The 25,582-nt window shown below is 37.8% G+C and overlaps 1 protein-coding gene across 24 annotated transcripts in view; it reads right to left on the reverse strand.

Moving 5' to 3' along the window:
* Window positions 1-4,957: 4,957 nt before the first annotated feature.
* The window catches only part of LOC139142719 (ensconsin-like), a 50,919-nt gene continuing 30,294 nt past the window's right edge, over window positions 4,958-25,582 (reverse strand). For 9 of the 24 annotated variants that reach the window (XM_070712811.1, XM_070712803.1, XM_070712807.1 and 6 more), the window contains exons 5-13: window positions 22,653-22,774; window positions 19,467-19,553; window positions 17,316-18,121; window positions 16,379-16,559; window positions 15,512-15,616; window positions 13,666-14,345; window positions 12,924-13,054; window positions 11,083-11,180; window positions 4,958-8,183 (exon numbers count right to left, since the gene is read on the reverse strand). In XM_070712811.1, coding sequence (XP_070568912.1) covers window positions 7,836-8,183; window positions 11,083-11,180; window positions 12,924-13,054; window positions 13,666-14,345; window positions 15,512-15,616; window positions 16,379-16,559; window positions 17,316-18,121; window positions 19,467-19,553; window positions 22,653-22,774 — 2,558 coding nt within the window. In that variant the 3' untranslated portion in view covers window positions 4,958-7,835. The remainder of the gene's footprint in view (window positions 8,184-11,082; window positions 11,181-12,923; window positions 13,055-13,665; window positions 14,346-15,511; window positions 15,617-16,378; window positions 16,560-17,315; window positions 18,122-19,466; window positions 19,554-22,652; window positions 22,775-25,582) is intronic. The other 15 variants (XM_070712818.1, XM_070712814.1, XM_070712808.1 and 12 more) reach the window with 3 other exon arrangements.

The following is a 25,582-nucleotide window of genomic DNA, read 5'->3' on the forward strand; positions in this document are numbered from 1 at the left end:
TAGCACCACAGGGCAACTAGGACAAACAAACAAACAAACAAACTACCACAGACCCTCGAGAAAGTTTTTCTCGAGGGTTTATGGGTTGACTCAGTCATTTGTGTACAAATTAGCATATCAATGCATACCTTAGTTTAAGCAGAGTGGCCCTGTATGGGGAAGTTGTGGTTTTATTTTATTCTGGGGTGTGTAGTCATTTCCCCTGTGATTACTTTGTATTAAGTTGTTGACAAAATGCTGCTAGAACTGTGGTTTCTGTCGTTATTGTCAGTACATGTAGAACTCGTGATTGGACAACTTTCCTTCATTACAACGCCGGCGAATGTGTCTGTGAACGTAATGGAGATTGTCACTCTCACCTGTACCGTCAACCATACTACCATTTACTATCGGTATCATTGGAGTAAAAATAGAGTTGAAATAAGTGTGCAGACATCAATCTACACTGATATACCACCTGAACTTGGCATTGACACCCAGCGTTACTCAATAAGAGCCAGCTGGAATCAAATGGACGATGGACAGGTGAAATTTGATAATGATTTACGAATCGCAAATGTGCAACACAACTATGGCGCACCAGACAGCGGTGTCTATGCATTCTACGTGAACGATATAACCAATGGTGAACCTGGAATTGAGATACTACGATCTGATGACGTGTATCTGGTAGTTCGTAAAGACCCATCCACAGTGTACGGACGTCCCTACGACGGTACGTGAAGGAGAAGAGGTCAGTTTGGAATGTACCAGCGAGAAAGGAAACCCGGATATAACCTTAAAATGGTCTGTAAAAGGTGACACAGATAGGGTACTTAACACAATGTTATCGCGATCAGTGTCGATGTTAAATCTGTCCTATTTCTGGTCTCCACATTACACAGAGCAAGGAATCATATTCACCTGTACTGCACGACGTTCAAGTCCCTACGACTTGGACAGATCTTGTGAAGTGGGTCCATTTGATATTCAGTATCAACCTAAAGTTATACTTCAACAGGTTGACACGGGACAAGGAAGTGAAAGCGAATTACGGTCATTCACTTGTAGTTGGCTTGCAAACCCCAAAGCTCCTAATATTGTGTGGTACTTCGACAACTATATGATCAATAGCAGCCAAGGACGGTACGTTATTGATATTTGGAACAAATATTCAACCTTGGTAGTACAGAATGTTTCACACACAGATCACGATATGTCTGTGGAATGCGAAGTTATTAACCAAATAGGCATGTCGAAGGCGAGCACTGTCTTGGTCATTGCCAGCACAGCTTATCAGGCGACAAGTTCAACCCCAACAGAGTCAGCGAGCGATGTTCATCATCAAAATAGTGTGTGGCCGTCAAGTGATATTACTAATGTATTTACAACATCACCTGTAGAATTGCGATCACATCAGTCTACAAATAACAACACTGCATTTGCCATCATGGGAGTGTTGCTTGGTTTATTCTCTGTCACTATTGGTATCCTGACGTTCTTTCTCTGCATGGCTTGTCGACGCATTCGAAATATGACCACTGAGCAACAAGGTACACGGTCTCATTCAGCTGATTACGTCATCAGTAACATCAAATGGCCGAACAGAGATCCTGACAGTGGCAAAGATTCCAAGCATGACAATGACATGAAAGATGCAGACATTTATGACAAAATCAAAGAAACCAGCATGATTGAGAAAGAGGTGCCTGATGTCATCGATAAGGAAGGGTATGCTGAACTTGTAGGCCTACATCACCATGCATGGAGATAGCGGTCAAGGACAAAACACGCACTTGTACACAAGTTTGACAAATAAACTGTGAAGGGTATGACACTTTACTCGACAATACTTGGTCCTATCTGTTCTCCAAAAGGCTTTGACAACAAAAATTAGATTTGCCATTTCTGTTTAGTTTTATGTTTTCGATTTTCTGTATCAAAGTATTTCTTTTCGATATTCTGTATGAAAGTATTTTTCTTCACAGTTAACAGATATGCTAAAATTTAAATTATCACAACTGAAAACTAAACTGCAGCGAGAAATAGCAAAGAAATGATACTAAATGTTCATTATAGTATGAAATACGAGTTTCCAGTGTAATACTTGTTCTATTTATTCCTATGGTGAAAATAAATCAGTTCCTTGGTTTGAAAATGATCATTCATTCATACCCATTCTTCAGTGTACCTCAATTTATGTTTTTATGGTATGTGATGAAGTGGTTTAATTGGATTAAATTTTAATATCAATCCTGATTAAATTATAAGAGAACAGACCGCGAAAACAGCGATTGTCTCAAGAAGAAATTTCTTTTTGCGATATAAAGAAGTTATACATGAAATACAATTTTACCATAGTATAGCGTTCACAAACATCACAGACAGTTATCAATACTGTGGAAAATTTGACAAAGTTACGAATGAATAAGATCAACCACGACTGCGTTGAGATTTTAAGTATCTAATTTCATACGACTAGCCCTGCATTAACTTGGTTAAAGTTTTAGATACATTATATCTATCTTCACAAGTAAATATTTGAAACGAAAGTCATCTTTATAAAAATGAAATATACTGTAACGATCTTTTATAACGTCATTAGATTTCTAATGGGTTTTTTAAAAAGTATAATTGTTATGAATGGACTTTGCTTTCTCGATATAAGCTGCACACGTTAGATGCCTTTCTTAGGACCTGTCAAAGTGAAAACCACGGAGGGTAAGGTTTGTGTTAACTTGACAGAAAAGACGTCTTGCATTCATTCTTCCACAAGTTACATTGTAATTGTAGCTATATAAGTTCGAAAGAATTAATAGCATCGACGGAGAAAACATCCAGCGTGCGATTTTTCTAAAAAATCGCTAATAATCAAATATACTCTAAATTGAATAATGCCTAAACATCTTAACCCAGCGTCATTTGTATGTATGTATGTATGTATGTATGTATGTATGTATGTATGTATGTATGTATGTATGTATGTATGTATGTATGTATGTATGTATGTACGTACGTACGTACGTACGTACGTACGTACGTATGTATGTATGTATGTATGTATGTATGTATGTATGTATGTATTATGTATGTATGCATGTATGTATGTATGTATGTATGTATGTATGTATGTATTATGTATGTATGTGTGTATGAGTGTGTTGTGACTTTCATGCACCTTTACGTTTACTTTGTTCTATCGTCGTGTTTTTTACAAATGTTTGTTTCACCTTATTACGGACGCTGAACAATTTCGCTCGCTGCCACTTTTAAACTTGCATAAGTTGGTCACCTAGGCAGATCAAATTGAAGAATTCGTCAAGCTATTGTGTAGGCTGGCAGTTTAATGATTTTTTCCTGATTTTCCCAATTTAGAGTACAGACAATGCATAGCGACCCAACATTGCACACCGATACTGTTCTGATCACTTTGTATGGCAGGGAAGACTGAAAATTTCAATCTTGTATGGATCTCTGGTGACTTGGATCGAATTTAGCGGAGACCCATACATTATATAAACGACTGAATATTCAGTCCATATGGCAAGGTAGCGTAAAATAAGTATCCTGAGCAGAAATGTTTACTATTTTATCGTCCGTTTCTTCGTAGCTTACGGTACAACATTTATTCGCAACGCCAGTTTTCCCATGAAAATAAGACAATTGTACCAAAATTTAAAAGTGAAGGGCCTGGCGGGTTCAGGTTGGCAATTTCTGCAGGATGTCCTGGATGCTTTTCCCAGTTAAAACTCGTTCGAGAAGGAGACTATCAAAGCTAAGAGTTCCTGTCAAACAAAGGACTGTATAAACTATACTGTCGACGATGTCTGACCACGAAAACAATTTGTCCCTCTCGGATAGTACAATATTCGTTCCACTTGATTTCACTGCCGAACGGAGCGCCCTCATCAGCGTCATATAATTACCTTTTGTTTTTCTCGCTTAAAGTCAAACATCGACCAAGTTTTGGACAGGTCTTTACATATTGAGTGAACTAATCATCGCGAGACAAATGTTGTTTAAAATAATCTTAACGTGCTGGGTTTTCAAAATAATCTTAACGTGCTGGGTTTTCCAAGTGTTCATTACGAGTTAAAGGCTCAACCAAATAGAGTACAAAAACACCCAACCTGATTATAACTCCCTGCCTTCTGATAGGGCAAACTCTTGTGCGATGAAACTCCAGAGGCAGGTGTATAATTATGACTAGAAAAGTTATTTAACCCTTTCACCATCGTGGTTTGGCCCAATCCCATTGTTATCAATGGTGATAGTGGACCTGTTTACAGGGAATTGGGGGTGAACAGTTTAATGGCTGCTTTCACAAACTGTAAAGATCTGCATACTAATACAAAGTTTGCTTCACCCCACATCATGTGTAATTAATATTACTTACAGTTCATGGATAATTTTGAGACTTTCGTAACATAGAAAGTCACTATAGACTACTTCCTTTTGCTGACTTCAACAACATGACCTTAATCGACCTTTGACCTTGTCTCAGTGATTATTAGAGGTTGTGGATAATTGACAAGGACAATGACAAAAAGTATTGCATGTTAGATGTGCGAGGAAGAGTTGAGCTCGGTTTTGAGTTTTTATTATCGTGCATGAATTCACACCAATTCTATGCCATGGTTACTGAGAAACAGTGTATATGCCTGATACTTAGTCACACTATCTTTGTCAGATTTTCGCTCTTCCAAACTTTCAATGGGGAGGGTTGGGGGGGTTAGATCAAAAGCAACGAGTTTCATTTGCCATGTACATATTTTAATCATCCACAATACATTATGCATTCACTGTATGACTACCCTCTATGTTTCTGATTCTCCTGGTTGGCTATGTAGCAATCAGTCTGTCTACAGTATTTCTACCACATAAATGAAGGAACTATGGGTTTATCTCATGCTTTCTCTGCTTTGCACTCTTTCTCACACTCAACAAGGATACTCAGAGACAAACAAAAACACCATCATATGTTTAGTTTCGCTTTTTATACCTTCAGTAAACAGGCGTTATATCACTGAAAATACAGGCCAGCAGATAATAGCAAAATTGGGGGAAAAACCCTTGTGATACTACCCAAATCAGTGCCAGACTTTTGTCTTTACAGAATATGTTGTATAAACAATGAGGTGTGACATCACGGTGTCTGATACACATTGCACTCAAGATAATGTTAAATGGCATGTATTATTATTTAGTGCATTAATATTCCATAACTTGTTGACAAAACAAGTTATGAACTCTGTCATGTGTAGGATACAGTGCACATATTTATCTCCTTTCAATGATATGACCATGCCCTCTTCTTTTTTCACACGTTTGTATCTCAAAAAGGTCAAGGAATATCATGAAATATACAATGCATATTACACTGTGACATCACACCACGTAACATAAAATTTCATCAGGTTACAACTATTTCAGCACTATTCATCAAAAACTGACTGCGATACAAAATGTTTCACTAATTGTTTCACAAATTTTGGTGCAGATTTCTCTCATTTTCCATGATTTTTCGTGACAGCTTTTACCACATTTGACATCACACCCAGGAGTGTGTGCGCAAATTTGGTTTCCTAAAAGTTTCTCCTATGCAGTGTATGCTGGTTCTGACTTGGCTAATGGACTGTATTGTATGACTAACACTAGAGGGCGCCCTAAATGTGAAATATGGTGGGCGTCCCTGCCTGATACTACTTTCTACAATAAATACCACACACAGTGTGGCATATACACTACAGTCTCATACAGCTGATACTATACTTAATGTCTATTCAGACAACCAAAAAATGCCATATATTTGACACAGTGGTTCTGCCTTGCACTGTAACTGCCAAAAGTTTTCCCGCCAAAATTTGGATAAATTTTTTTTTTTCAAATTTTCAAATTTTTTTGCCTCCCTAACATAATTTGGACCAAAATTGGTCAGAAATCTCACATCATGACGTCCTCAGATCATTATCTTTGTTCATCGTGTACACAATATGGAAAAAATTATCAGCTGACACTAAAACTATTTCAAGATGGCTGCTACTCAAGTCACAGGCTTGGCAACATCCAAATTTTCTTGTAGCGTAACCAGTCTTACTTTAATACGAGGTTTAAATTACACTGTGCTGTCAATACAATCTTATCCTACTAAATTACAACATCATTTGTGTTACTGCAGAGTGGATCACTGAGCAAATTTCACTCTACCATTGCAATATTCCTTGGAACAAAGTTTCCATGAGCTGTGTATCTTTGAACTATCTATTTTATATCCATTTGAAGAATTGATGGCACTGTACCTTGGCTTTTGACAATCTACACATGAAAGCACCATCACATGTAAAGGCGCACAAATGCAATTTTCTTAAATACAGAGAATAGAAATAAACACAGAAATTCAAAAAAAAAATCTCATTTGTAAAATTCGTTACAGTCACTTAGAAAAAATAAGGCAAACGGTAACAAATATAACATAACCTTTGACCTATAACCTTAGGGTTGAAAGGTCAGTTTATGCAGATGAAGGATACAGAAAATACCGTGTCAAAAATAATTTACTTGAATGACACAAATATTGATCCTAAAGTCAGTCTTGATGCACTACAACAATATCCAGACTGACAGTGCATCATTTGTCTTCATCAAAATCATATCACGCAAAGTATCAGAAAGGGTAAAATGCAATTTATATCGTCCTGTTCAGTTGTCTGTTTTCACAGCTTGCAAATCTTATGTCCAGCAACTTTCACACCTACATGACTATCATAATATCTAATGTCTTTCCTACAACTGACTGTTTTGAAAGTATTTTTCTAATTATCAAAGTTTATTTGCAAACTATTCACACGCATACATACACACACACACACACACACACACGCACACACACACATGTACGCCTACTCACTATTATGGGGCAAAAACATACCAGAAATGTCCCACTGAGACAAGTTTATTCTGCCGCGATATAAACATGTATTGACATAGGCGAAAATGGAAAAAAGTTTCACCTAAGACACACAGCACCGAAGCATATTATTAGTTTAATTTTTGATAACCCTTTCACCACCATGGTTTGGCCCAAACCCATTGTTAACAACAGTGAGTGTGGACTTGTTTACTGAGAATTGGAGGTGAACAGGTTAAAACTTGACAAAGATTTTAAAACAGCCAAGCTTGACATGACTATACGTATTGAAATTTTCAACGATAAAGCTCTTTGAGATTATGAGTTATCCAAGAATAGTGAGAAACAAGGACTTTTTTAAATAATCCCAGGTTAAAGCATCATGCAATTCATCTGATATCTCATCAACAGTAAAACTCAGACTCATAAATTCACTATCATGCAAAGGCAAAATTTCTCAAAAAGCTTTTGAATTTTTCAATTCCTGTCACTTGGCATTTTCTATCCTCTTGGGTTACATCGGAATTTCTAAGCTGAAAATTACACAATATTTGTCAAAATTGTACGGCATTCAAATCAACAGTAAACTTATTGCCCTTGTTTCTACTAGTTTGTCCATTCTTGGCAGTCTTAGGCTGTTTTTCCATCACAATATGTCACAAACAATACCACCATTTTTTTCAGTTAAGCGTCTTAAATATTCATATTAATGTTGGCCCATTGATAACTACACTACAATATCACGACCTTATCTAATTTATCTTATATGTTTCTGTATGGCTTTAATTTCATCGTCTTTTGCAAAGAGACATATCAAAGCTATTTTGTGGCGGTCAACTCGGCTTCATTCAAATTTTTTTTAAATAACTGAAAGACAACTGTACACAAATTAAACTAAATATGAGTATTTTATGCTAGAGCATGGGTTTTAGGAGCTTGGTTTCTGTATTTAGACCCAGTCTGCCTCAGTGTCGCTCTCCCTCTGCACAATGTTCCATAGCTTTCCCTCCTCCCCCTCCGAGTCGTCGTCTCCCTCATTTATCCCAAGCTTCTGTTCAACCTCTCCCTGCTGATCCCGCATAATCTTTTCCACTTTCTGCCAAATTTTGTCTTCTGCGCTGTCTATGTTGACGTCGCTCGCTGGGACGGTTTCGCGGCACTCGTATTTAGCAATTGAGGACAAATAAGGTATAGTGGGTTGGTTAGAACTGCTACCACGGACAGACAAATCACTGTGGGCTAACTTACGGGTGTCGGTGGCCTCTAATGAATCGCCGCCGTCTCCTTTAAATGACTTCTGCGGAAAGAGGAAAATACATTCAACAGAAACATTAACAAAGATTTTTTAATCAGTTGCAAAGAATTTTTAAGAACAAAATTCTTTGTTTAATATTTGACAAGATCTGAACAATAGTGGGCCTAAGTTTTCTCCTGCAAGAGTCTGCTTGCCTAAGGGTGCTTTTAAGCATACCCTCTAGAAGACAGTTCCATTGTAATATGGCTTTGTGTGACCCCAGTGTTCTCCAGTCTTGCAAATTATAAAAAGATTTTTTATCTTGCCCGTTAGAAGCACTCTAAATTGTTGAAGAAATCTTTACAATGTGACGTGTGTTTTTGTGAGACAGGTAGCACACACCATATTGCTGTGATAACGAAGTACACACAAGGCTTTGCAATGAAGATGCTGTACTTGAACGCACTTGATCGTATCAAGTACTACACAACACACATCATTATATCAGAACCTGAATGTCATTCCACAACAGGTAGTTAGTTCATGAGAACACTTGCTGAGACGCCAAGTTGTTGTGAACGGGGACAACTGTGCCCAACTTTCAGTTCTTGCAAACTTGATTTTCAACTGATATCCATCCAATACCAGCAATAGAGAGAGGTTCCACTAAAGAAAAGCTACAACATATGTGTTCTATACAGTTCCTTCAAATTTCAAAGTACAGATCTGAGTTTCTTCAAGACCGATGATGAGCCACTTTGAGTATTTTCAGCAGAGCAAATCTAACTCATATGCTCTTCAGAAGGATATTTTCACTCAATGCTGCATTCTTCAAACAAATAAAACTGCCCTAGTCATTGTCTCATGCACATATACATGAGCTAGACTCTGACATAAGCAAACCAAAATTCAGCGACTATTCCCACATGTCCACTGAGCAGGTACACGGTAAGTTTCATCTGCCTGACTAAAAACTTACATGCCCTGGGCACGCTGACAGGTGTTCATTTCATACTGTGATTAATGCCATGATGAGTAAACCATGTACCCTGACGCAACAGAAACTGTTTGTTCAAAAGACTTTAAACAGAAACTAGCCCAGCCATGATGGCAAATGTTGTTTACCATTATGTTATTTACTATTTAAGTTGACCTTATGGTACGAACACATGAAAATATCACACATCCACAATACCTGTGATTCTATGATAAACTAAACTTCTCAAAACTCTACACCTGGTTCACTACAGTTTGCCATGCTTTCTACGTTCTACAGAAAGACATCTTAACCCATCACCCCCTTTCTATGTAGTGCCATGATCCTAGGTTCAACTTTATACCTGAGATCACTGAAATATTAACTACATGAGAGGGGTGACAGATGAAGAAGATGAAATGCAACCTTTTCACCAATACACTTTATTTGTGTATTAAACCATGCTTTTTGTCTGTATTGAATGCTAGCTTCCAAATTTTCTGAGCAAACGTCTCCTACACATCAAACTTTCAACATTTCGTTCAGTTGCTGCATCTATATGTGGCAATGTCAAACTAATGAAGTATTTAGAAAAGCCAGGCTCATTCTTAAGTAGTTCCTGCATTTTTGTCAACTCATTGATAAATGACTAGATATTGGTCTCAAAATTTCATAAAACTACAGGCTGGTGTACCTGTCAGATGGTACAAGCTGAATGAATTGTAATCTACCTAAAAAGCTTGAATCATCATTCACTGAAAATGTGATTTTTATAAATTTTGTGAAAGAAAAGCGGAGCAACTGCACGATGCATTGAAACTTGAATGAACTCAAAATAGTTGGCTAGACCTTTTCAATCATTATGATAACTTGGGTACTAGAAAATGCATTCAATTGAACAACAACAGCTCTCTAATGTAGACGTCAATTTTCATTTATTACAATCAGAGATGATATATCTTACTCTGTATACTTCAATCACAACTTACATGATACAGATGTTGACTATAACATCCAAAAGTGAACTGATCTCTATCATCCAGAAGAGTCATTTTGAAGAAAAACAGAGCTGCTATTGTAAAGATGAATGCATTTGGAGGTCAACTTGAATTTATCCATGGCATATAGGAACTTTTTACATCATCTGATGACACTCTTTCACACAACAAGAAATGTTCAGACAAAAACATTGTTTTTCACTGCATGATATCATTTTGCAAATTGCACACCTAATATCATTTAATGTCTTATCAACACTGTTCATAATTCGTTGAATATTCACTGATGATGTTTTGGAAGACAAAAGATTTTTGTTATTTTCCCAGCAAGACAAAATATGTCATAATATTTCGTTTCAGGTTTTCACAAATCTCAAAATGTGCAAGTCATGCAACGATGCATACAACGAACAAAACTGTAATTGTTAAACTTGAACAAATAATGTACTTGCATAAACAGAATAATACACTTTTTGTTGTGGAAATTGTGTCTTTAGATGTTGACTCTACCTTTAAACAACAGAAAGCAAAGATCTTTTAAAAAGAGCCAGAGATTCTGACAGGTCAGAGGAGTATAACCTCATCATTATTGCAGGGATTCTTTCACCCTTTCACCACCATGGTTCAGCCTAGACCCATTGTTTTCCATAGTGATTGTAGAACTTTTCATTGTAAATAGAGGTGAACAGGTTAAGCATTTGATGTACGAGGTAGGGGAAGGACAATGACTGGGAGAGGTTTACACAAAAATGGACAGCGTAAAATGTTTGATAGGGATAATGATCAGGTTTTGCATGTACAATTTCTTTTGAGCGAGTTGAAAATGGGTTGAGGGCAGAAGAATGGTGGTGTAGTTTTGTTTGGAGAACCTCTGCAATATGAGATCACCATCCTCCCTAGATTTTACTTCCAAGACACCCACAGCCTGCATGCATCGCTTTACTACCACAGTTGTTGAGGTGGGGGGGACGCTTAGTACAGATATTACCTCATGTAGTCTAGCAAATGCGGTCGCCGTAGAAGCGACAATCCGAGCTCTAACAAGGTGGTGTGTCCTAGCTCTAACAGGACTGGGTGTTGTGTCTCCTGGGCGTGCATGGGAGGGCCAAAAAGCAATGTCAATATTAACAGATTTGGACAATTTCTCCAAATGCACGTTCTACGCAGAGTAAAGTATTCCTGAAAAATCCATGAAATGTCAAATATTTTTTGTACTTCTTGATCTTGTTCAGTTTTTTAATTTGTTTGTATTTAGTAGCAGTGATATAAAATTTAGCACACTTTAGTCCAAAAATGAAAAAAAAACAACTCAAATTTCATCACTAGAGGTGATACAAGTTGTGAATGACATAGAGTGTCAAATTTGTGACAAAAAGTCTTATCTAACCCACCACCACACACCTTAACAAAAAATGTTCAAACCTGAATATACCTAGAGAATAAAAAACGCTGAAAGGCAAGACATGCATCTGTTCCACACTGGTTAGGTACAAAAATAGCCAACAATGGCAATGAACTGGAAAGAAAAAGTTTAGGGTGTGAAGCAAGTTTCAGTCAAGCCATGCAAAGCTTTATCTATTCAAGCAAACCTATGATGGTACAAGTGGTATTTTAGCATAATTGTTCCCTCGTAAAATTCTTTAGTTTGTCTACCTGATAAGCATGTGTCATACATTATGACTGTATGCTCAAGTTCATATATAAACAACAGACACAGCATACTATGTTAAAACATATCTGTGCCAGCTTTAGAGTAACACCATATTCCTGCACATCTATCACCTCTCAGCAACAGCTCCAAAACCCTAAATTTTCCGGCATAATGGAGTAATCCTATCGTTTCCTGACTACACTTTCCCTTATTTGGGAAGATAACTATCCATAAAGCATGTACAGCTCTATGCATGGCTAACCATCACAGGCAAAGACAGAAGAGGCAGCCACAACCTGAGGTCAGGTCTTGGAAAGTATGCCATTTTCGCATGATTCCTGCCATAGCAATGATCATGACATACCTCAGCACAAACGCATCTAGAATCAGCTGTTTGTGTGTAACATCTAGAGCACCAGCAGTTCCTCATGTACATTGAGTCAGCATGATGCCTCACACCCAAACACTTACACATGACGACTGAAAACAGCCACAGTTACTCAGACAGGGCTGTATTTCACTTATTGTACATATCAATCTGTAAAGACTTAGCCAGTGTCTGATCAAGTCTGTGTATTCAGGATATTCTATAATCTGATGAAAATTTTGGAAGTGAGAGTAAGACCAAGGTTCATTGGTTCAACAAGTCATGTACACCGACTTTCTTTAGCTTATTGTTGTTGCCAAAGATTTTCTGAGCTTTACCAATTTCATTCAAGTACGTTCGAAACTGTGACAGAACTTGCAATGCACATATATTATTATTATTATTATATCTTTATTTCGGACTTGAGCGTCCATATAAAAGTCAAATAAGGCAATAGTATGAAAATTCAGTTACAAAATTAAATTATGGTTGAAAAGATAGAAAGAATATAGTATCTTTTAGAGTGAAAATGACCATGATAGCACAATGTTTGAAAAAGTTCAAGAAGGAACCATGGGAAGGGTAGGATAACAGGACTAGGGTAGGTGCCTGGGGAAACGATTACTACCCAGGGTAACACAGTTATTCCAGACACTGGCTTTGTACATACAGGAAATCAAGTCCAGTATCTCATAGCAGACCTATTCCAGACTGAACTCTGTTCGGATAATATTCCTTCCAGAGACAATCTAAGTGAATCAAGCCCCCTGTGAGATCATGGACTTAACCCTGACTCAGGAAGCTATCTCACCTGTATTTTCTTCAGACGTTATGGTCTTTTGGTTTGCTATGAGTTGCTCCATATCTTGATCTAGATGATTAGAACGAAATGACTCTGTTGTAAATGCATCCCCTAGATGATCCGCCGACTTCTCTTGTAAACTGTTGAGGAACACATATACAGTGTTCATCATAAGCAATCATTGCTAAGGAGAGAGGGCGAGGAGAAAACACTGTGCCTCTGTTGAATAAAGGCCATTTTATCCCAGCTTCAGTAAATCCAGTTGTTGTAGGTCCATGATCCTCTGATGCTTTTGGTGGGACCGGTGAGATTACTCCACTGGTCACACAGATCATGATCAGCATGTATTTTAGACTAACTATCTTGATTGTAGGACTATGGTTGTGTTCATACTAGTTCAGGGGACCACCTCACAGAATACTTTGCTTTTTCCTCTTTTTAAACCCTTTCCTTGCATATGGTTTGGACCAAACCCATTGTTATCAATTGGAGGACGGGTTGGATAGGTTAAGGTAGCACACTGCTATAACAATGAGTCCTAGATAATGAAACTAGGCAGTAGTCAGAGCTGCTTTGAATCCCTGTATACAGATCCATACTCACCAATGATAGCAATGGGCTGGGCTCAAACCATGGTGGTGAAACGGTTATATGATTATGATCAACTATGACAGATTTCACATGTGACAAAATACTATGAGTTTTCTTCTTTACATTTCTCTGTCATTACACACAATATCAGATGACTTACCTTGTTTCTATAGTAACAGTGTCTGCATTTCCATTGGCTGTTGGTTGTACCTCCCCTTGTTGATCGCTAATTTCACTTTCACCTTGGCCTTCACCCTGATCAACACCAGGTGAGTCCTCATCTTTGAGCCCTGTCTCTGAAGACACACCTTCCGTAATACTACTAGAAAACGAGTGTTCCTCACTCACAATTTTTGTCACAATAACAGTTTCACTAGAAGTCTCTTCCACAGTTTCTCTTGTTACAAATTTGTGGTTTTCCGAAGTATCAATGTCTTTGTCTTCATCTAAAGTTTTACTCTCCCCCTCCGATTTCACACCCTCCTCCTCCTCTGCTTCATTCTCCGTTGGTTTCTCCTCACCAGGTTCAGCGGGCTGTGCCTCTTCCTCCTTTCCGTTCTCATGAGATTCAACTTTATCCTCAGATTCAGATTCTGCATTCACAGCTGAATTCACATCCGATTCTGACTTTGCCGCCTCATCAGAATTCGCAACTGAATTTGTTTCTGTGGCTGGCTCGGCCTCCTCTTCCTTAGTTTTTTCCTCTTCTGCCTTCTCTTCTTCCGAGGGTTGTTTTGTCAAAGCTGGCTCTTCCTTGACTTCTTCTTCCTTCTTCTCAGCCGGTTTTTCCTCTTCCTTGTTCCCTCCTCTTCGAGTTCTCTTCATGATTTGCTCGATACGCTGAATGAAACAGACAACATCATCAGCATTCAACCATGGTCACTCCACCGACCGTGATTGAACACACAGAAATGAGCATAACCTCAGCTCACACTCATGCACAGAACAACGAGTGACAACAATGCAAAGTAACGTATAGGGTACACTTTTTGTGGTCAGAAGTGTACAAATAATATGATGGTGGTCAGTGTTCCCTCTAAGGTTTTGAGAGGGTGCGCAACTTGAGATACGCCTGATTGCCTCACAGCTCGGTCCGTTCATGTATATGCTAATTTATTGAGGTACGTCACAACGTACAATGAACGTTGGTGGCAACTGCGCCGCCAACGGGCGCTAAACTCGAAACGCGGAAGTAAAATCTACGCTGAGATCGCACATTTCGCCCTGAGTTATAGTTTCCAAAACTAATACCAATTGAAATGACTGAGACCAAAGTTGCGCAATACATGAAAGTTCACTGCGAGAGCAGTCGGAGACACTGCGCAATTAGCGTGCAAATAAGCCTTAGCAGGAACACTGATGGTGGTGGTCAAAAATGCGTATGAGTATCTACAACAAGAATACTTGTATTTTGACTGACATTTCTATTTGTAAAATGGCGTGCAAAACTTTGGAATAACACTGAAAATATACAAGTTCGACAAGCCTATTGAATTAAAATGTTCACTCTCAAATTTGGTGCTTTGCAACATAATAACATCATTATTTTCATACAAGTGTTCTTTGAACACAGCGTGATGGACATGGCAAGGGGTTTGACTTGTGAAAACACAGCTCAGAGATATATGTCGGAAAAGACGTAACTCAAAGTATGACACAGGACTTTCCTTTCTCTGTCTAGATTTGCAGAAAGAGGTCTTCCAACACAATGTACAGCAATGAAATGAGGAATTCCTATATTTGTAAATAATCTCTTTGTAACAGCTGTACGCTAGATTTAGATCCCACATGGTGACATTTGGCGGGAGTCACTTCTATGTTTACATCCAGATCTACTTTTGAAGGAGTGCTGTTGTTAGATTTTATATACTTGTACCAATGAATATCTACACTGATTGCACAGCTGGGGTAGTCTGAATAAAGGACTGTCAATCATGATGTCACTTCCTGTGGTCTGTGATGTCACTTCCTGTGATGTCATAGCAACATGAATGTAGCATCCTTACCTTTCTCCTTGCATCTCTCTCTTCTTCTTCTTTCTTCAGTTTTTCTTCAAGTTCACGCTGTCGTCTTTCTGCCTCTTCCTTGGCTCTTTTTTCTGCTTCAACTTTCTGGAATGTCAAACGGCAGTTCAAAATGGGTCAATCACTGATATTCTATTCCACATGTACGGCAGTTCAAGTTCGGTAAATCACTGGTATGCTATTCCATGTATACTGCATTTAGATAATTTGATTGAAAGACTCCAGCAATAGGAGATAGTTCTATCATATGGGTTGATTGTATGAGAAAAAGCATTGTAATCAAAAATGAATTGTTACCGCATGATCGATGACTGTACATGTACCGGTATGTACATGCCACTTTTCCATAAAGGATGTTGGCACTATGAATCGTATGATTGAACACTGTAAGATATTGATAGTCAATTCATTGTGTGAGGCTTAATCCTATCACAGACAAATGTTGAATTTTTTAAGTAGGTTCAGTGAACTGATAAATAAGGGAGTTGGGGAATGGTGTAACTTTTACAGCACCTATGCTTTAATCCAGTCCAACTGTTTCCGATCGTGAAACTCCAACAGCAAGTGTACAGGAAAGCAGAGGCAGATGGGTTTAAGTTAAATATACTATCCATCCGAAGACTGTAAACAATTTCACCTGTCTTGCCTATGTGCATATATTCAGAGCAATTCATTCATTGTAACTGTGCCACAATACAAAAGGAGTACCATACTTTGAGAATTAATGGCTCACGACCTGAAGAAATTATGAACAAAATGGCTGCCCAGCAGCCATATTAGATCATATCACAAAACAAATTGGTATGGATATGCACCTCATGGAACTTGTGTAAACTTTGAATTATTTACCTGTCTAGCTTCTTCTTCTGCTTGTTCCCGTTCTTCTCTTTCTCGCCTTTCTTTTTCCTCGATGGCTTTCTTCAATCTTTCTTCCTCAGCTTTTCTGTGCTCCTCAGCCAGTCTCATGGCTTCCTCTTCAAGACGTCTCTGCTCTTCTTCCTCCTGCCGTCTTCTCTCTTCCTCTTGTCGTCTGCAAATGTCACAATCATCAAAAATTTTGATAACATGTTCTTCTATATGCTTAAACTTCAAAGAGAATTTGGTATTGGAAAATAATCCTAAAACGGCTGCATATATTATGGGCCATGATTTGTGAAATTTCAATGATCAGGAATGCAAGAATCAACACATGCTGGTGTTGCAAAGTGGTAAGCATGAGTAGAATTTCTACTTTCGGCATCACTGAATTCATCTTTGATATTACACAGGAAACATGCAGGCTAGTGTTGCTAGAATAAAACACAATATTTTTACTTGGGTATGTAATGCTGCTACAAGGGAAACTGGATATTGTACTACTACGGTATACTAAGCACAAATTTGTGAGCTGATTACTGATAGCTTGTGGAACTTGGCACTGTCAATTTAGGGTGTCTGTTCCATTATAGGTTAGTGTTTCAAGCTTCCTTTCATCATTGACATGCTAACGTTTGCCATGGTGATGAATAACTAACCAGCAGAAACAGTTTGAGGATTGCTGCTGATTAAAGTGGGCATAATCACTTCACGACGTCAACATTTTATACACATACTTTTTCATGTAATGGTTTATCATTAGGTACTGTCAATACTAGCATATGTTACACTACTTTTTATCAATCATGATTTGACTTTTTGTTTTCATTGACTGTTGACGAGATTCAAATTCTTTTGTTGCAAATTTCAATTCACAGGACAACTTGTACACTTTTTGTGACATACTGTAGAATACATGTCACATTGTTACCTGAGCTCTTCCTGTCTCTGTCTCTCCAACTCAGCTTCTCTTTCAGCTTGTTCTTTAACAAGTCTACGTCTCTCTGCCAATGCAGCTTTGGCTCTTTCCTCATCTGTGTATCCAGCTTTAGCCGGTGCCTGGCTGGCTTCTTTCTCCGATGCTTCTCCATTGGTCTTTTCACTGGGTTTTTCCTTTCCTTTATCCGTCACTTTTTCAGTTTTTTCCTTCGGTTTCTCAGTAGCCTTTGCTTTTGGTTTTTCTGCCTTGTTTTCTTTGCTTTCAGCTGCTTTGTCGTCTTTGGTTGCTGGCTTGGCTTTCGTGACTGTCGTCTTGGTAACCGTTGTCTTGGTAGTGACATTCGTTGTCTGTCTTGTAGCTGATGATGGCCTAGGAGGGGTCTCTGTGCTAATTTTACGTGGCGTAGTTGGTTTAGTTGCAGACACAGGCCTTGATGCGGTTTCTGTGCTTGGTAATTTCCGTGGTGTTTTGGCAGCTGGTGTCTTGGTAGCTGGTGTCTTGGCACTTACGGATGCTAGGGTTTTACTTGGTGATGGAGTGCCTGGTTTGCGTTCAGTAGCAGCTGGCGTAATTGGTTTTTTGATTGGAGGCGTGCCATTTTTACCCACGGCTAAATGGGCTGGTCGGCTTGGTTTCACGCCTGTGTCTGATGTGGTGTGCAGGGCTCGATCTGCAGAATGGGCTCGTTGAGTGCGACTTGTTTTTGGCGTTTGGCCAGGTGAGGGCGCCCTTGGCGAGGCTGGTTTGGTACTTTTGGGGGTAGACGAAGCAACAAACGTACCAGGAGATAGAGGTCTCTGTAAACAGTAGAAAATATATAATTGCAATAAAATGTCAATCTACTCTCGTAAAGGTGGAACTGAAGACAAATTATTTGCATTCCTTGCCCAATTTACTCTTATCGGTCTAAAAAATTTATTTTCTAAGTTACAACATTTAGCACGGAAGAATAAGACTTGTCTGCCACCAAGTGGCACAACCTTGCCAACTTTCCCAAGGCACTGAATTTTGATGCAAACTTCTTTGCCATAATTATTTTCAGATTAACCATAAACATAACAACTTTCTGTCAATAAGGAAAATTTTACCAATCTAGACACCAGCATATGTTTGATTTTCATGCTAAATTTTATAAATCTTACAATAAGAAATGAATCTGAGAAAAATCTGACAGTGACCTTGAAAAGGTTTCGGCAAAGGTTGGCAGGACACATAACTCTGGGCATGCATTACAACATACAAGAAGAGATTTTACTCGAGTAAGAAAATTAGAAAATCTGTTCCTCAACACAAAAAGGCATGTGTCAGTACTTCTGCGCAAAACCCCTACACAGGGAAGATGGACATATAAGGATACATTAAATATGTGAGTGTAACATGAAAATTTAAAGTATAGAGTGTTCACACTTCTTACATGTGAAATGTTTGGGAAGCTAGCATGAGAAAATTCTCCTTTTGGAAATCATGAACACATTATGAACAGATTCGGACAAAAACGTGAACCTCAGTAAAGTGGTACCTGTTTGCTTTGAGAAACTTTATTTATATACCATCCCTTTCTACCTGTGTATTTTGGTACAACCTTACTGTTAACATTGCTGAGACTGGACCAAAAAACACAGAATTGGGGGTAGGATACAGTGTCACCATCTCGCCCACCAGTGCCATTGTCTGGTTTTTGATGAGTTCCCATCAAATCTGTTGTAGAAGGAACAGTTTTTGCAAAGGCTAGCTCGTGCAAAGCAAAATGAGGCAAAGTTTGAAGAAACATCTTTGACGTGGGACCTTTATATTGGAAGCAGCTAGACTATGAAAATATCTATTTTACTTTTACAGTTTAGGTGAGCTATTCTTTAACATCAACATATAAGCACAAAAACAAAGGATAATTGGAGCCTTACATGTCTCGAGGGACATGTCTACTATATTACTGAACCTTCCACCCCCCAGCTGCAATGGAATGGACCAATCTGCATGTTTTGTGCACTACAAGCAATGGCATTTGGTCCAAAACATTAGCGACAGAAGGGGTTGCGAAGGGTATGATCTATGCTATTCTACGCTATTCTACGCATTGGGAGAGCGGTGTTAGTGATGGCAAAGGCACGGTGGAAGCCTTAGCTGATACTAGGTACTACTCACCAATCCAGTACTGTTTGAGATTTTGATTAGTAAGTTACCATAGTGATGGGAGTAGGAGGAGGATAGGTGACCGGCAGGGTAGGATTTCTAGCCATGCAATTATAATACCACAAGAAAAATTACTATGAGATATCACAGTTAAAAAAATGGTTGAAGTACACACAGATGGTGACTCATAACAATGTGATGAAATTGTGTGGGTGTCTAGGGCAAACCTGCAATCAATGCTAATTTGAAGTAATTCATCATCATTAATTTTGAATATTGCCAATATCTTCAGCCCAAAGTTCAATACATGAGTCGTTGCATTGTCTTTGGCACAAATAATATCACAGCTACAGTATTTGATCTCTACAAGTATCCAGTGAGATGGGATTATTTCTTGACAGACTTTGTAAATAGGGTAGGGAGGAATTTGAGATCAAACACAATGATTTTGCAATATATATGTATGAGATATTCCACCTCAGTAAAATTTACACACAGGGATGTGCTGTCGCATCTGAGATCTTTATTAGAAAATTCTAAATGGCATAAGCATGAATTTGTTACTGCGGTGTGAGTTGCCAGACAGTGAAAACGTGCATTTGTAGACACTTTGTGATCAATTTTCGTAATATTACTCCTTCTCAAACATGTTTCTTTTCAAATGCATCAATACAAACCAAACCACACTATTGACTGTATTGCGATTTTGGACGTGAAAATATTGGCAACCAGATATCATTATTATTTAAAAAAAGGCACAATGAATTTACACAGAAACCTGTCTGAGCAAAATCTTGCATGGACTGTAATGTTGTCTATTATGAATAATTCCACTGGTTCACAGTGTGGTTCCTTCTTTTTCAATGCATTCTACAAATTTCATCTTTTTCCTTTTGAACGGTACAAATGATCACTTTAATCCATTTCACTGTGGCAAAAGCTCAACTTGAGATGCCTGGAATATCTTATTTTGCCTAATGTCGCAGTGATCTGTTTAGACAGGTTTCTGATTCCGTAATTTGTGCCTCTCATCAAGCAAGGCAAACAGTTGGATATTCCTGATGATACCTGTTCCTTGTCTGGGCAAACATCTAGTACATCAAGAGAGTGTCTAGTTTCTAATATGCATTAGTCTGAGACTAAAACCTGACATGAATTCAAATCTTTCTAAAAATGTGCATATGTCACAGAATAAGATTAGTTCAATATAAATTCAAATTCCTTTTTCGTACCAAACATTACAAACCATCACATGTCTTGCATCATTTCTATCCCTTTTGAATTTACGGCTCGAGAAACTTAACTGATAGATTTTCACATCCCAGATGATTTCATATAATATTTCACATGAAACATCCATTTTTGAAGTGTATGGTGGATAATTGTATCAGAGTGACTGACAAAATAAAGTAAACAATTGGACTTGCCATGTGTGGATAGGTGACCTATGACCTGACCTATGACCTTAACATTGACATGGCAATATCTTCAGCAATTGGCAATGCTAACATTTATGTCTGACATGAAACAATATCGATCATAGTTTTTAACATAAAAAATATACATGAGAAAGTATACACAGTCCCTTAAAGTTAATAGAGTAAATAAGTGTTGGCTGCAAACTGAAATAAACACAGTACTTTTTTCATATTATCACAGTGTCATGCTATTATCACAGTGTCATGCTATTATCACAGTGTCATGCTATTATCACAGTGTCATGCTATTATCACAGTGTCATGCTATTATCACAGTGTCATGCTATTATCACAGTGTCATGCCAGTAACTGATCTAATGATTCCATCTTAAAGGTTTCGATTGATTTAAATGTGTCAGTATATGTTGAATAGCTAACAAAGAAAGTCTGAGAAATTATATGATATCACAAGGGAGCTTGTCAAAAATCATGTTTCAAAATGTTTCGCTAGTTAGATGACGATTTAAATTATTATTCATAACTTTCAGTTATTTCTACCATCTATTGCTTTTTTCCATGATATAAATTATTTTTTGCTAACATCTGATTAAGTGGAATTTAATACAAAACAACTGTGTGTGAAAATGTGCACTCAGTTGACCATATCTACATTTACCACATTTTAATAACAACACTATTCCACTGAGGACCGGCTGATGAAAATTTACATCATACCTACTCATATAACATTTCAGTAGATCTATTTTGCATGCTATTAAAATTTAACAGTTAGATCTTCAGTAAGTTAAAATTCACTGACAAGTATATTTTCCATGTGCCTTCTTAGGATACTGCGATGTATTTCCTTTTCAGATTCTCCTATTATTCCATTAAGGAATATCAATGACAGGAAATGTTTGGATTGATATTGTAGAGTTACAAAAGTTGACAATATTCTCTTTCCTTTTTCCTCTATTGAGGTTACAGTTTGTAACTCTGAGGTCAAATTTTTTTTGGTGAAAGAAAATCCAATACTTGATGGGCATGCAGCTGAAAATTATCTTCCACAAGTTCAGTTCGATTTGATATGTAATTATCTATTCATTGCCAAGTCTACTTTAAATTTGACTGGTTATATTTGAAATAATGTTGTTGTTGTTTATTTCTGTTCATGGCTACAGGTAGTTATCACCTATGCAGTATTGACCCATCCTTACAGGAAAGTGTCTACCTATGGTCCAATCTGATCACCGTACAGCTACTAACGCCTGTGTTTTACTGGACAGAAATCATAATTTCAAATTCACAAATCTCACATTTTCAAACAACCAGTAAAGCTTCTATTCAATGTGCAAATGTTTCCTTGTTATACAGTCCACTGAACTTCCTTGTCCACTCAATATTAACCCTTTGAGTGCCATACAATTTTTGTCACCTTCATAAAACATATCAAGTCAATTTTTTCAGATTTTTGCCAAATTTGATAAAAACCTGTAGCAAATGAAAATGTGATGGCCATTTAGACCAAAATTATCAAAATGCTTACAGAAAAATTCATAAAAATTGGTAAAATGTTGCTCTATAATTTTGGTGAGCAACATTACAGCACTCAAGAGGTTGACACACTTTATTAGTATGAAACAAATACATTTACATTTGATAAAGTCTTGCAGGAAAAATTATCTCCATAAACAGACGACACATGAATCTTGCAAGAATATTAATTAAAAGCTAATATTTATACACATGATCTGAAAGTGACTATGAATCTGACACTTACCCTGGCTATATTCTCGTGACTCTTACTGGGAGGTATTCGTCTGTCAAGACTACGACTTCTCAGCTGATTGGTAGGCCGTGGAACTGTCAAGTCGGCGTGACTAGAGTAAGCACGGGTGGACTCTGTGATGTATCATAGATCATAGGATATCAGGTGGTCATTCAAACATTGAAGGTCAAAGGTCATGCAATATCATGGGGATGACACAGACATGTCATGGAGGAGCCATGACGATACAGTACAGAATGAGACAACACATTGTGAAGACCGATGACAAGCCAATGGAAACCCAGGTTAGAGACACGGCTACATGTACTCATACACGCTGCCTGTGAGTCAGTGCCTTAGAAAAGCATGGGGGCTTTGCTGTTATTGATGACTCAAAAGCTTTCAAAGCCATAGTTATTGGAAATGACGTTTATAAATTAATGGTATGGTTGGGAAATTGCAAGCAAATGAATTCAAGCGTTTTGTTGGATAATTATTCTGCAATATGGGAACACAATGTATTTCTCATTTTCTGTGGAAATATTGAGTTCATGACATTTTTTTCAAAATCATGGCACAATATTTTTCCATTGTTAACAGTGTGAAGGCATTCCCCTGATTTTTACATTGTACTTCTTCTTCAACAAATTATTTAAATTATTTCTATATCAAAACTGAACTGAAACTTTTAGTCATATTCTTGTTGCCTTAGGCACATTGTCACTTCTGAAGACAGCAGAGTGTAGAAAACATTCATAACAGAACAATAATAGAACAAAACATATCCTATTGTGGTAGGAATCAGTGATGACTACGATGATGAAACGATAACATGGTACACCAGATGGAAGTACAAAATCACCGACTCTATCCATCAGAGCATCACAGAGCTGTCAGTGTATGCTATAAATAGAACCAGGGATATTTTGATGCGCGCGATTAGCTTACAGAGGATGGGTTTTCACATTTTGACATTTGAATGACACCCTAGGTAGCAGGTACGGTCAACTTGGATAATTGAAAATTTTTTTCACTCTGTACTGAAAATGATGAAGTCATGATCACTGTGAGCAAAAGAGCGTACTATGTGGAACAAGTCATCGTTGATGACACAGTCCCCACTTGTTAATGGGTGCTTTGATTACAGGTTGTCAGAGAGGATAGAGTCCTCTTCATTAGGTCTGTGATAAAAATACTTTTGAATAAATTCGCTTGATACATGTCTGAGTTGTAGTTCAGGACATAAAAAAATCGTAATAAAATTGCCACATGGTGGCCATATTGGATCGAATCACAAAACAAATCAATGTGCATATGTATGACATAGGTCAATGTCCTTGTACCAACTTTGATTAAAATCGGTTAAATATGCCTGAGTTATGGCTTTGTACATGAAAAAATCATAACAAAATGGCCGCACAGCAGCCGTATTGGATCGTATCACAAAACAAATTAACATGCATATGTATGACATTGGTCAATCTCCTTGTACCAACTTTGAATAAATTTGCTTGATACATGTCTGAGTTATGGTTCTGGACATGAAAAAACGTAATAAATCGGCCACATGGCGGCCATATTGGATCGTATCACAAAACAAGTCAATGTGCATGTGTATGACATAGGTCAATGTCCTTGTACCAAGTTTGAATAAAATTGGTTGAGATATGCCTGAGTTATGGCTCTGTTCATGAAAAAATCGTAATAAAATGGTCGTCTGGCGGCCATATTGGATTGTATCACAAAACAAATCAATGTGCATGTGTATGACATAGGTCAATGTCCTTGTACCAATTTTGAATAAAATCGGTTGAGATATGCCTGAGTTATGGCTCTGTACATGAAAAAATCGTAATAAAATGGCCGCCTGGCGGCCATATTGGATCGTATCACAAAAAGAATTGACGTGCATGTCTATGACATTGGTCAATGTCCTTGTACCAACTTTGAATAAAATCAGTTGAAACATGCCTGAATTATGGCTCTGTACATGAAAAAATCGTAATAAAATGGCCGCCTGGCAGCCATATTGGATCGTATCACAAAACAAATCAACGTGCATCTGTATGACATATGAAGTAATCCTTGTACCAAGTTTGAATGAAATCGCTTCAGGCATCTCTGAGATATCTGCGTGAACGGACGGACGCACGCACGGACGGACGCACGCACGCACGCACACACGCACGGACATGACCAAACCTATAAGTCCCCCCGGACGGTGTCCGTGGGGACTAATAAACACACGGGCTGGGGTAAATGACTGCCTTGTACTGACTGATTATCTTCAGTGCATATCCCGCAACTCTGGTTTTACATCTAGTTTAAATGGTGAAATGGCACATTCTATGATCACGTTTTTGTGAACTTTAGCACCTCTCTTTTTCAAAATAGCACAACTTGCACAAGTTCATGTATCAGGTTTGTGGATTAATGTACTTGGAGAGTCCTCACAGTATTTAACACCTCTACTGCTCAATATTTGACATAATATATTCATTTATGCAGGTTGTTTTGATGAGTCTTCAAAGAGTATGCAAATTTGATGTTAATGAGTCACTATCAATGGAAAAGATTCATATAGCTTTGATAGTGCAACAAAAGTGGCAGTAAAAAACAACACTTTTTGTTTGAATCATGGCCGTCATTTTAGAAACACACTGTCATTTTTAAGTGAATAAACACATCATTCTTGTTACAATGGTAAGGATTTAAACCTTTCACCACCATAGTTTTGTCCAAACCAATAGTTATCGATGGTGATAGTGGACCTTGTTTACAGGGAATTGGGGTGAACAGCTTAAGTGTTTGGAAATACCATCTAAACAAATTAAATGACACCTTGTGTGAATCATGGCCATCATTTTGGAAACACACTGCCATTTTTGAGTGGATAAACACGTCATTCTTGAGAGAGTAAAGGTATTGGAGCGTTTGAAAAT

This window comes from Ptychodera flava, chromosome 10 (assembly GCF_041260155.1).
Source record: "Ptychodera flava strain L36383 chromosome 10, AS_Pfla_20210202, whole genome shotgun sequence".
NCBI lineage: Eukaryota > Metazoa > Hemichordata > Enteropneusta > Ptychoderidae > Ptychodera > Ptychodera flava.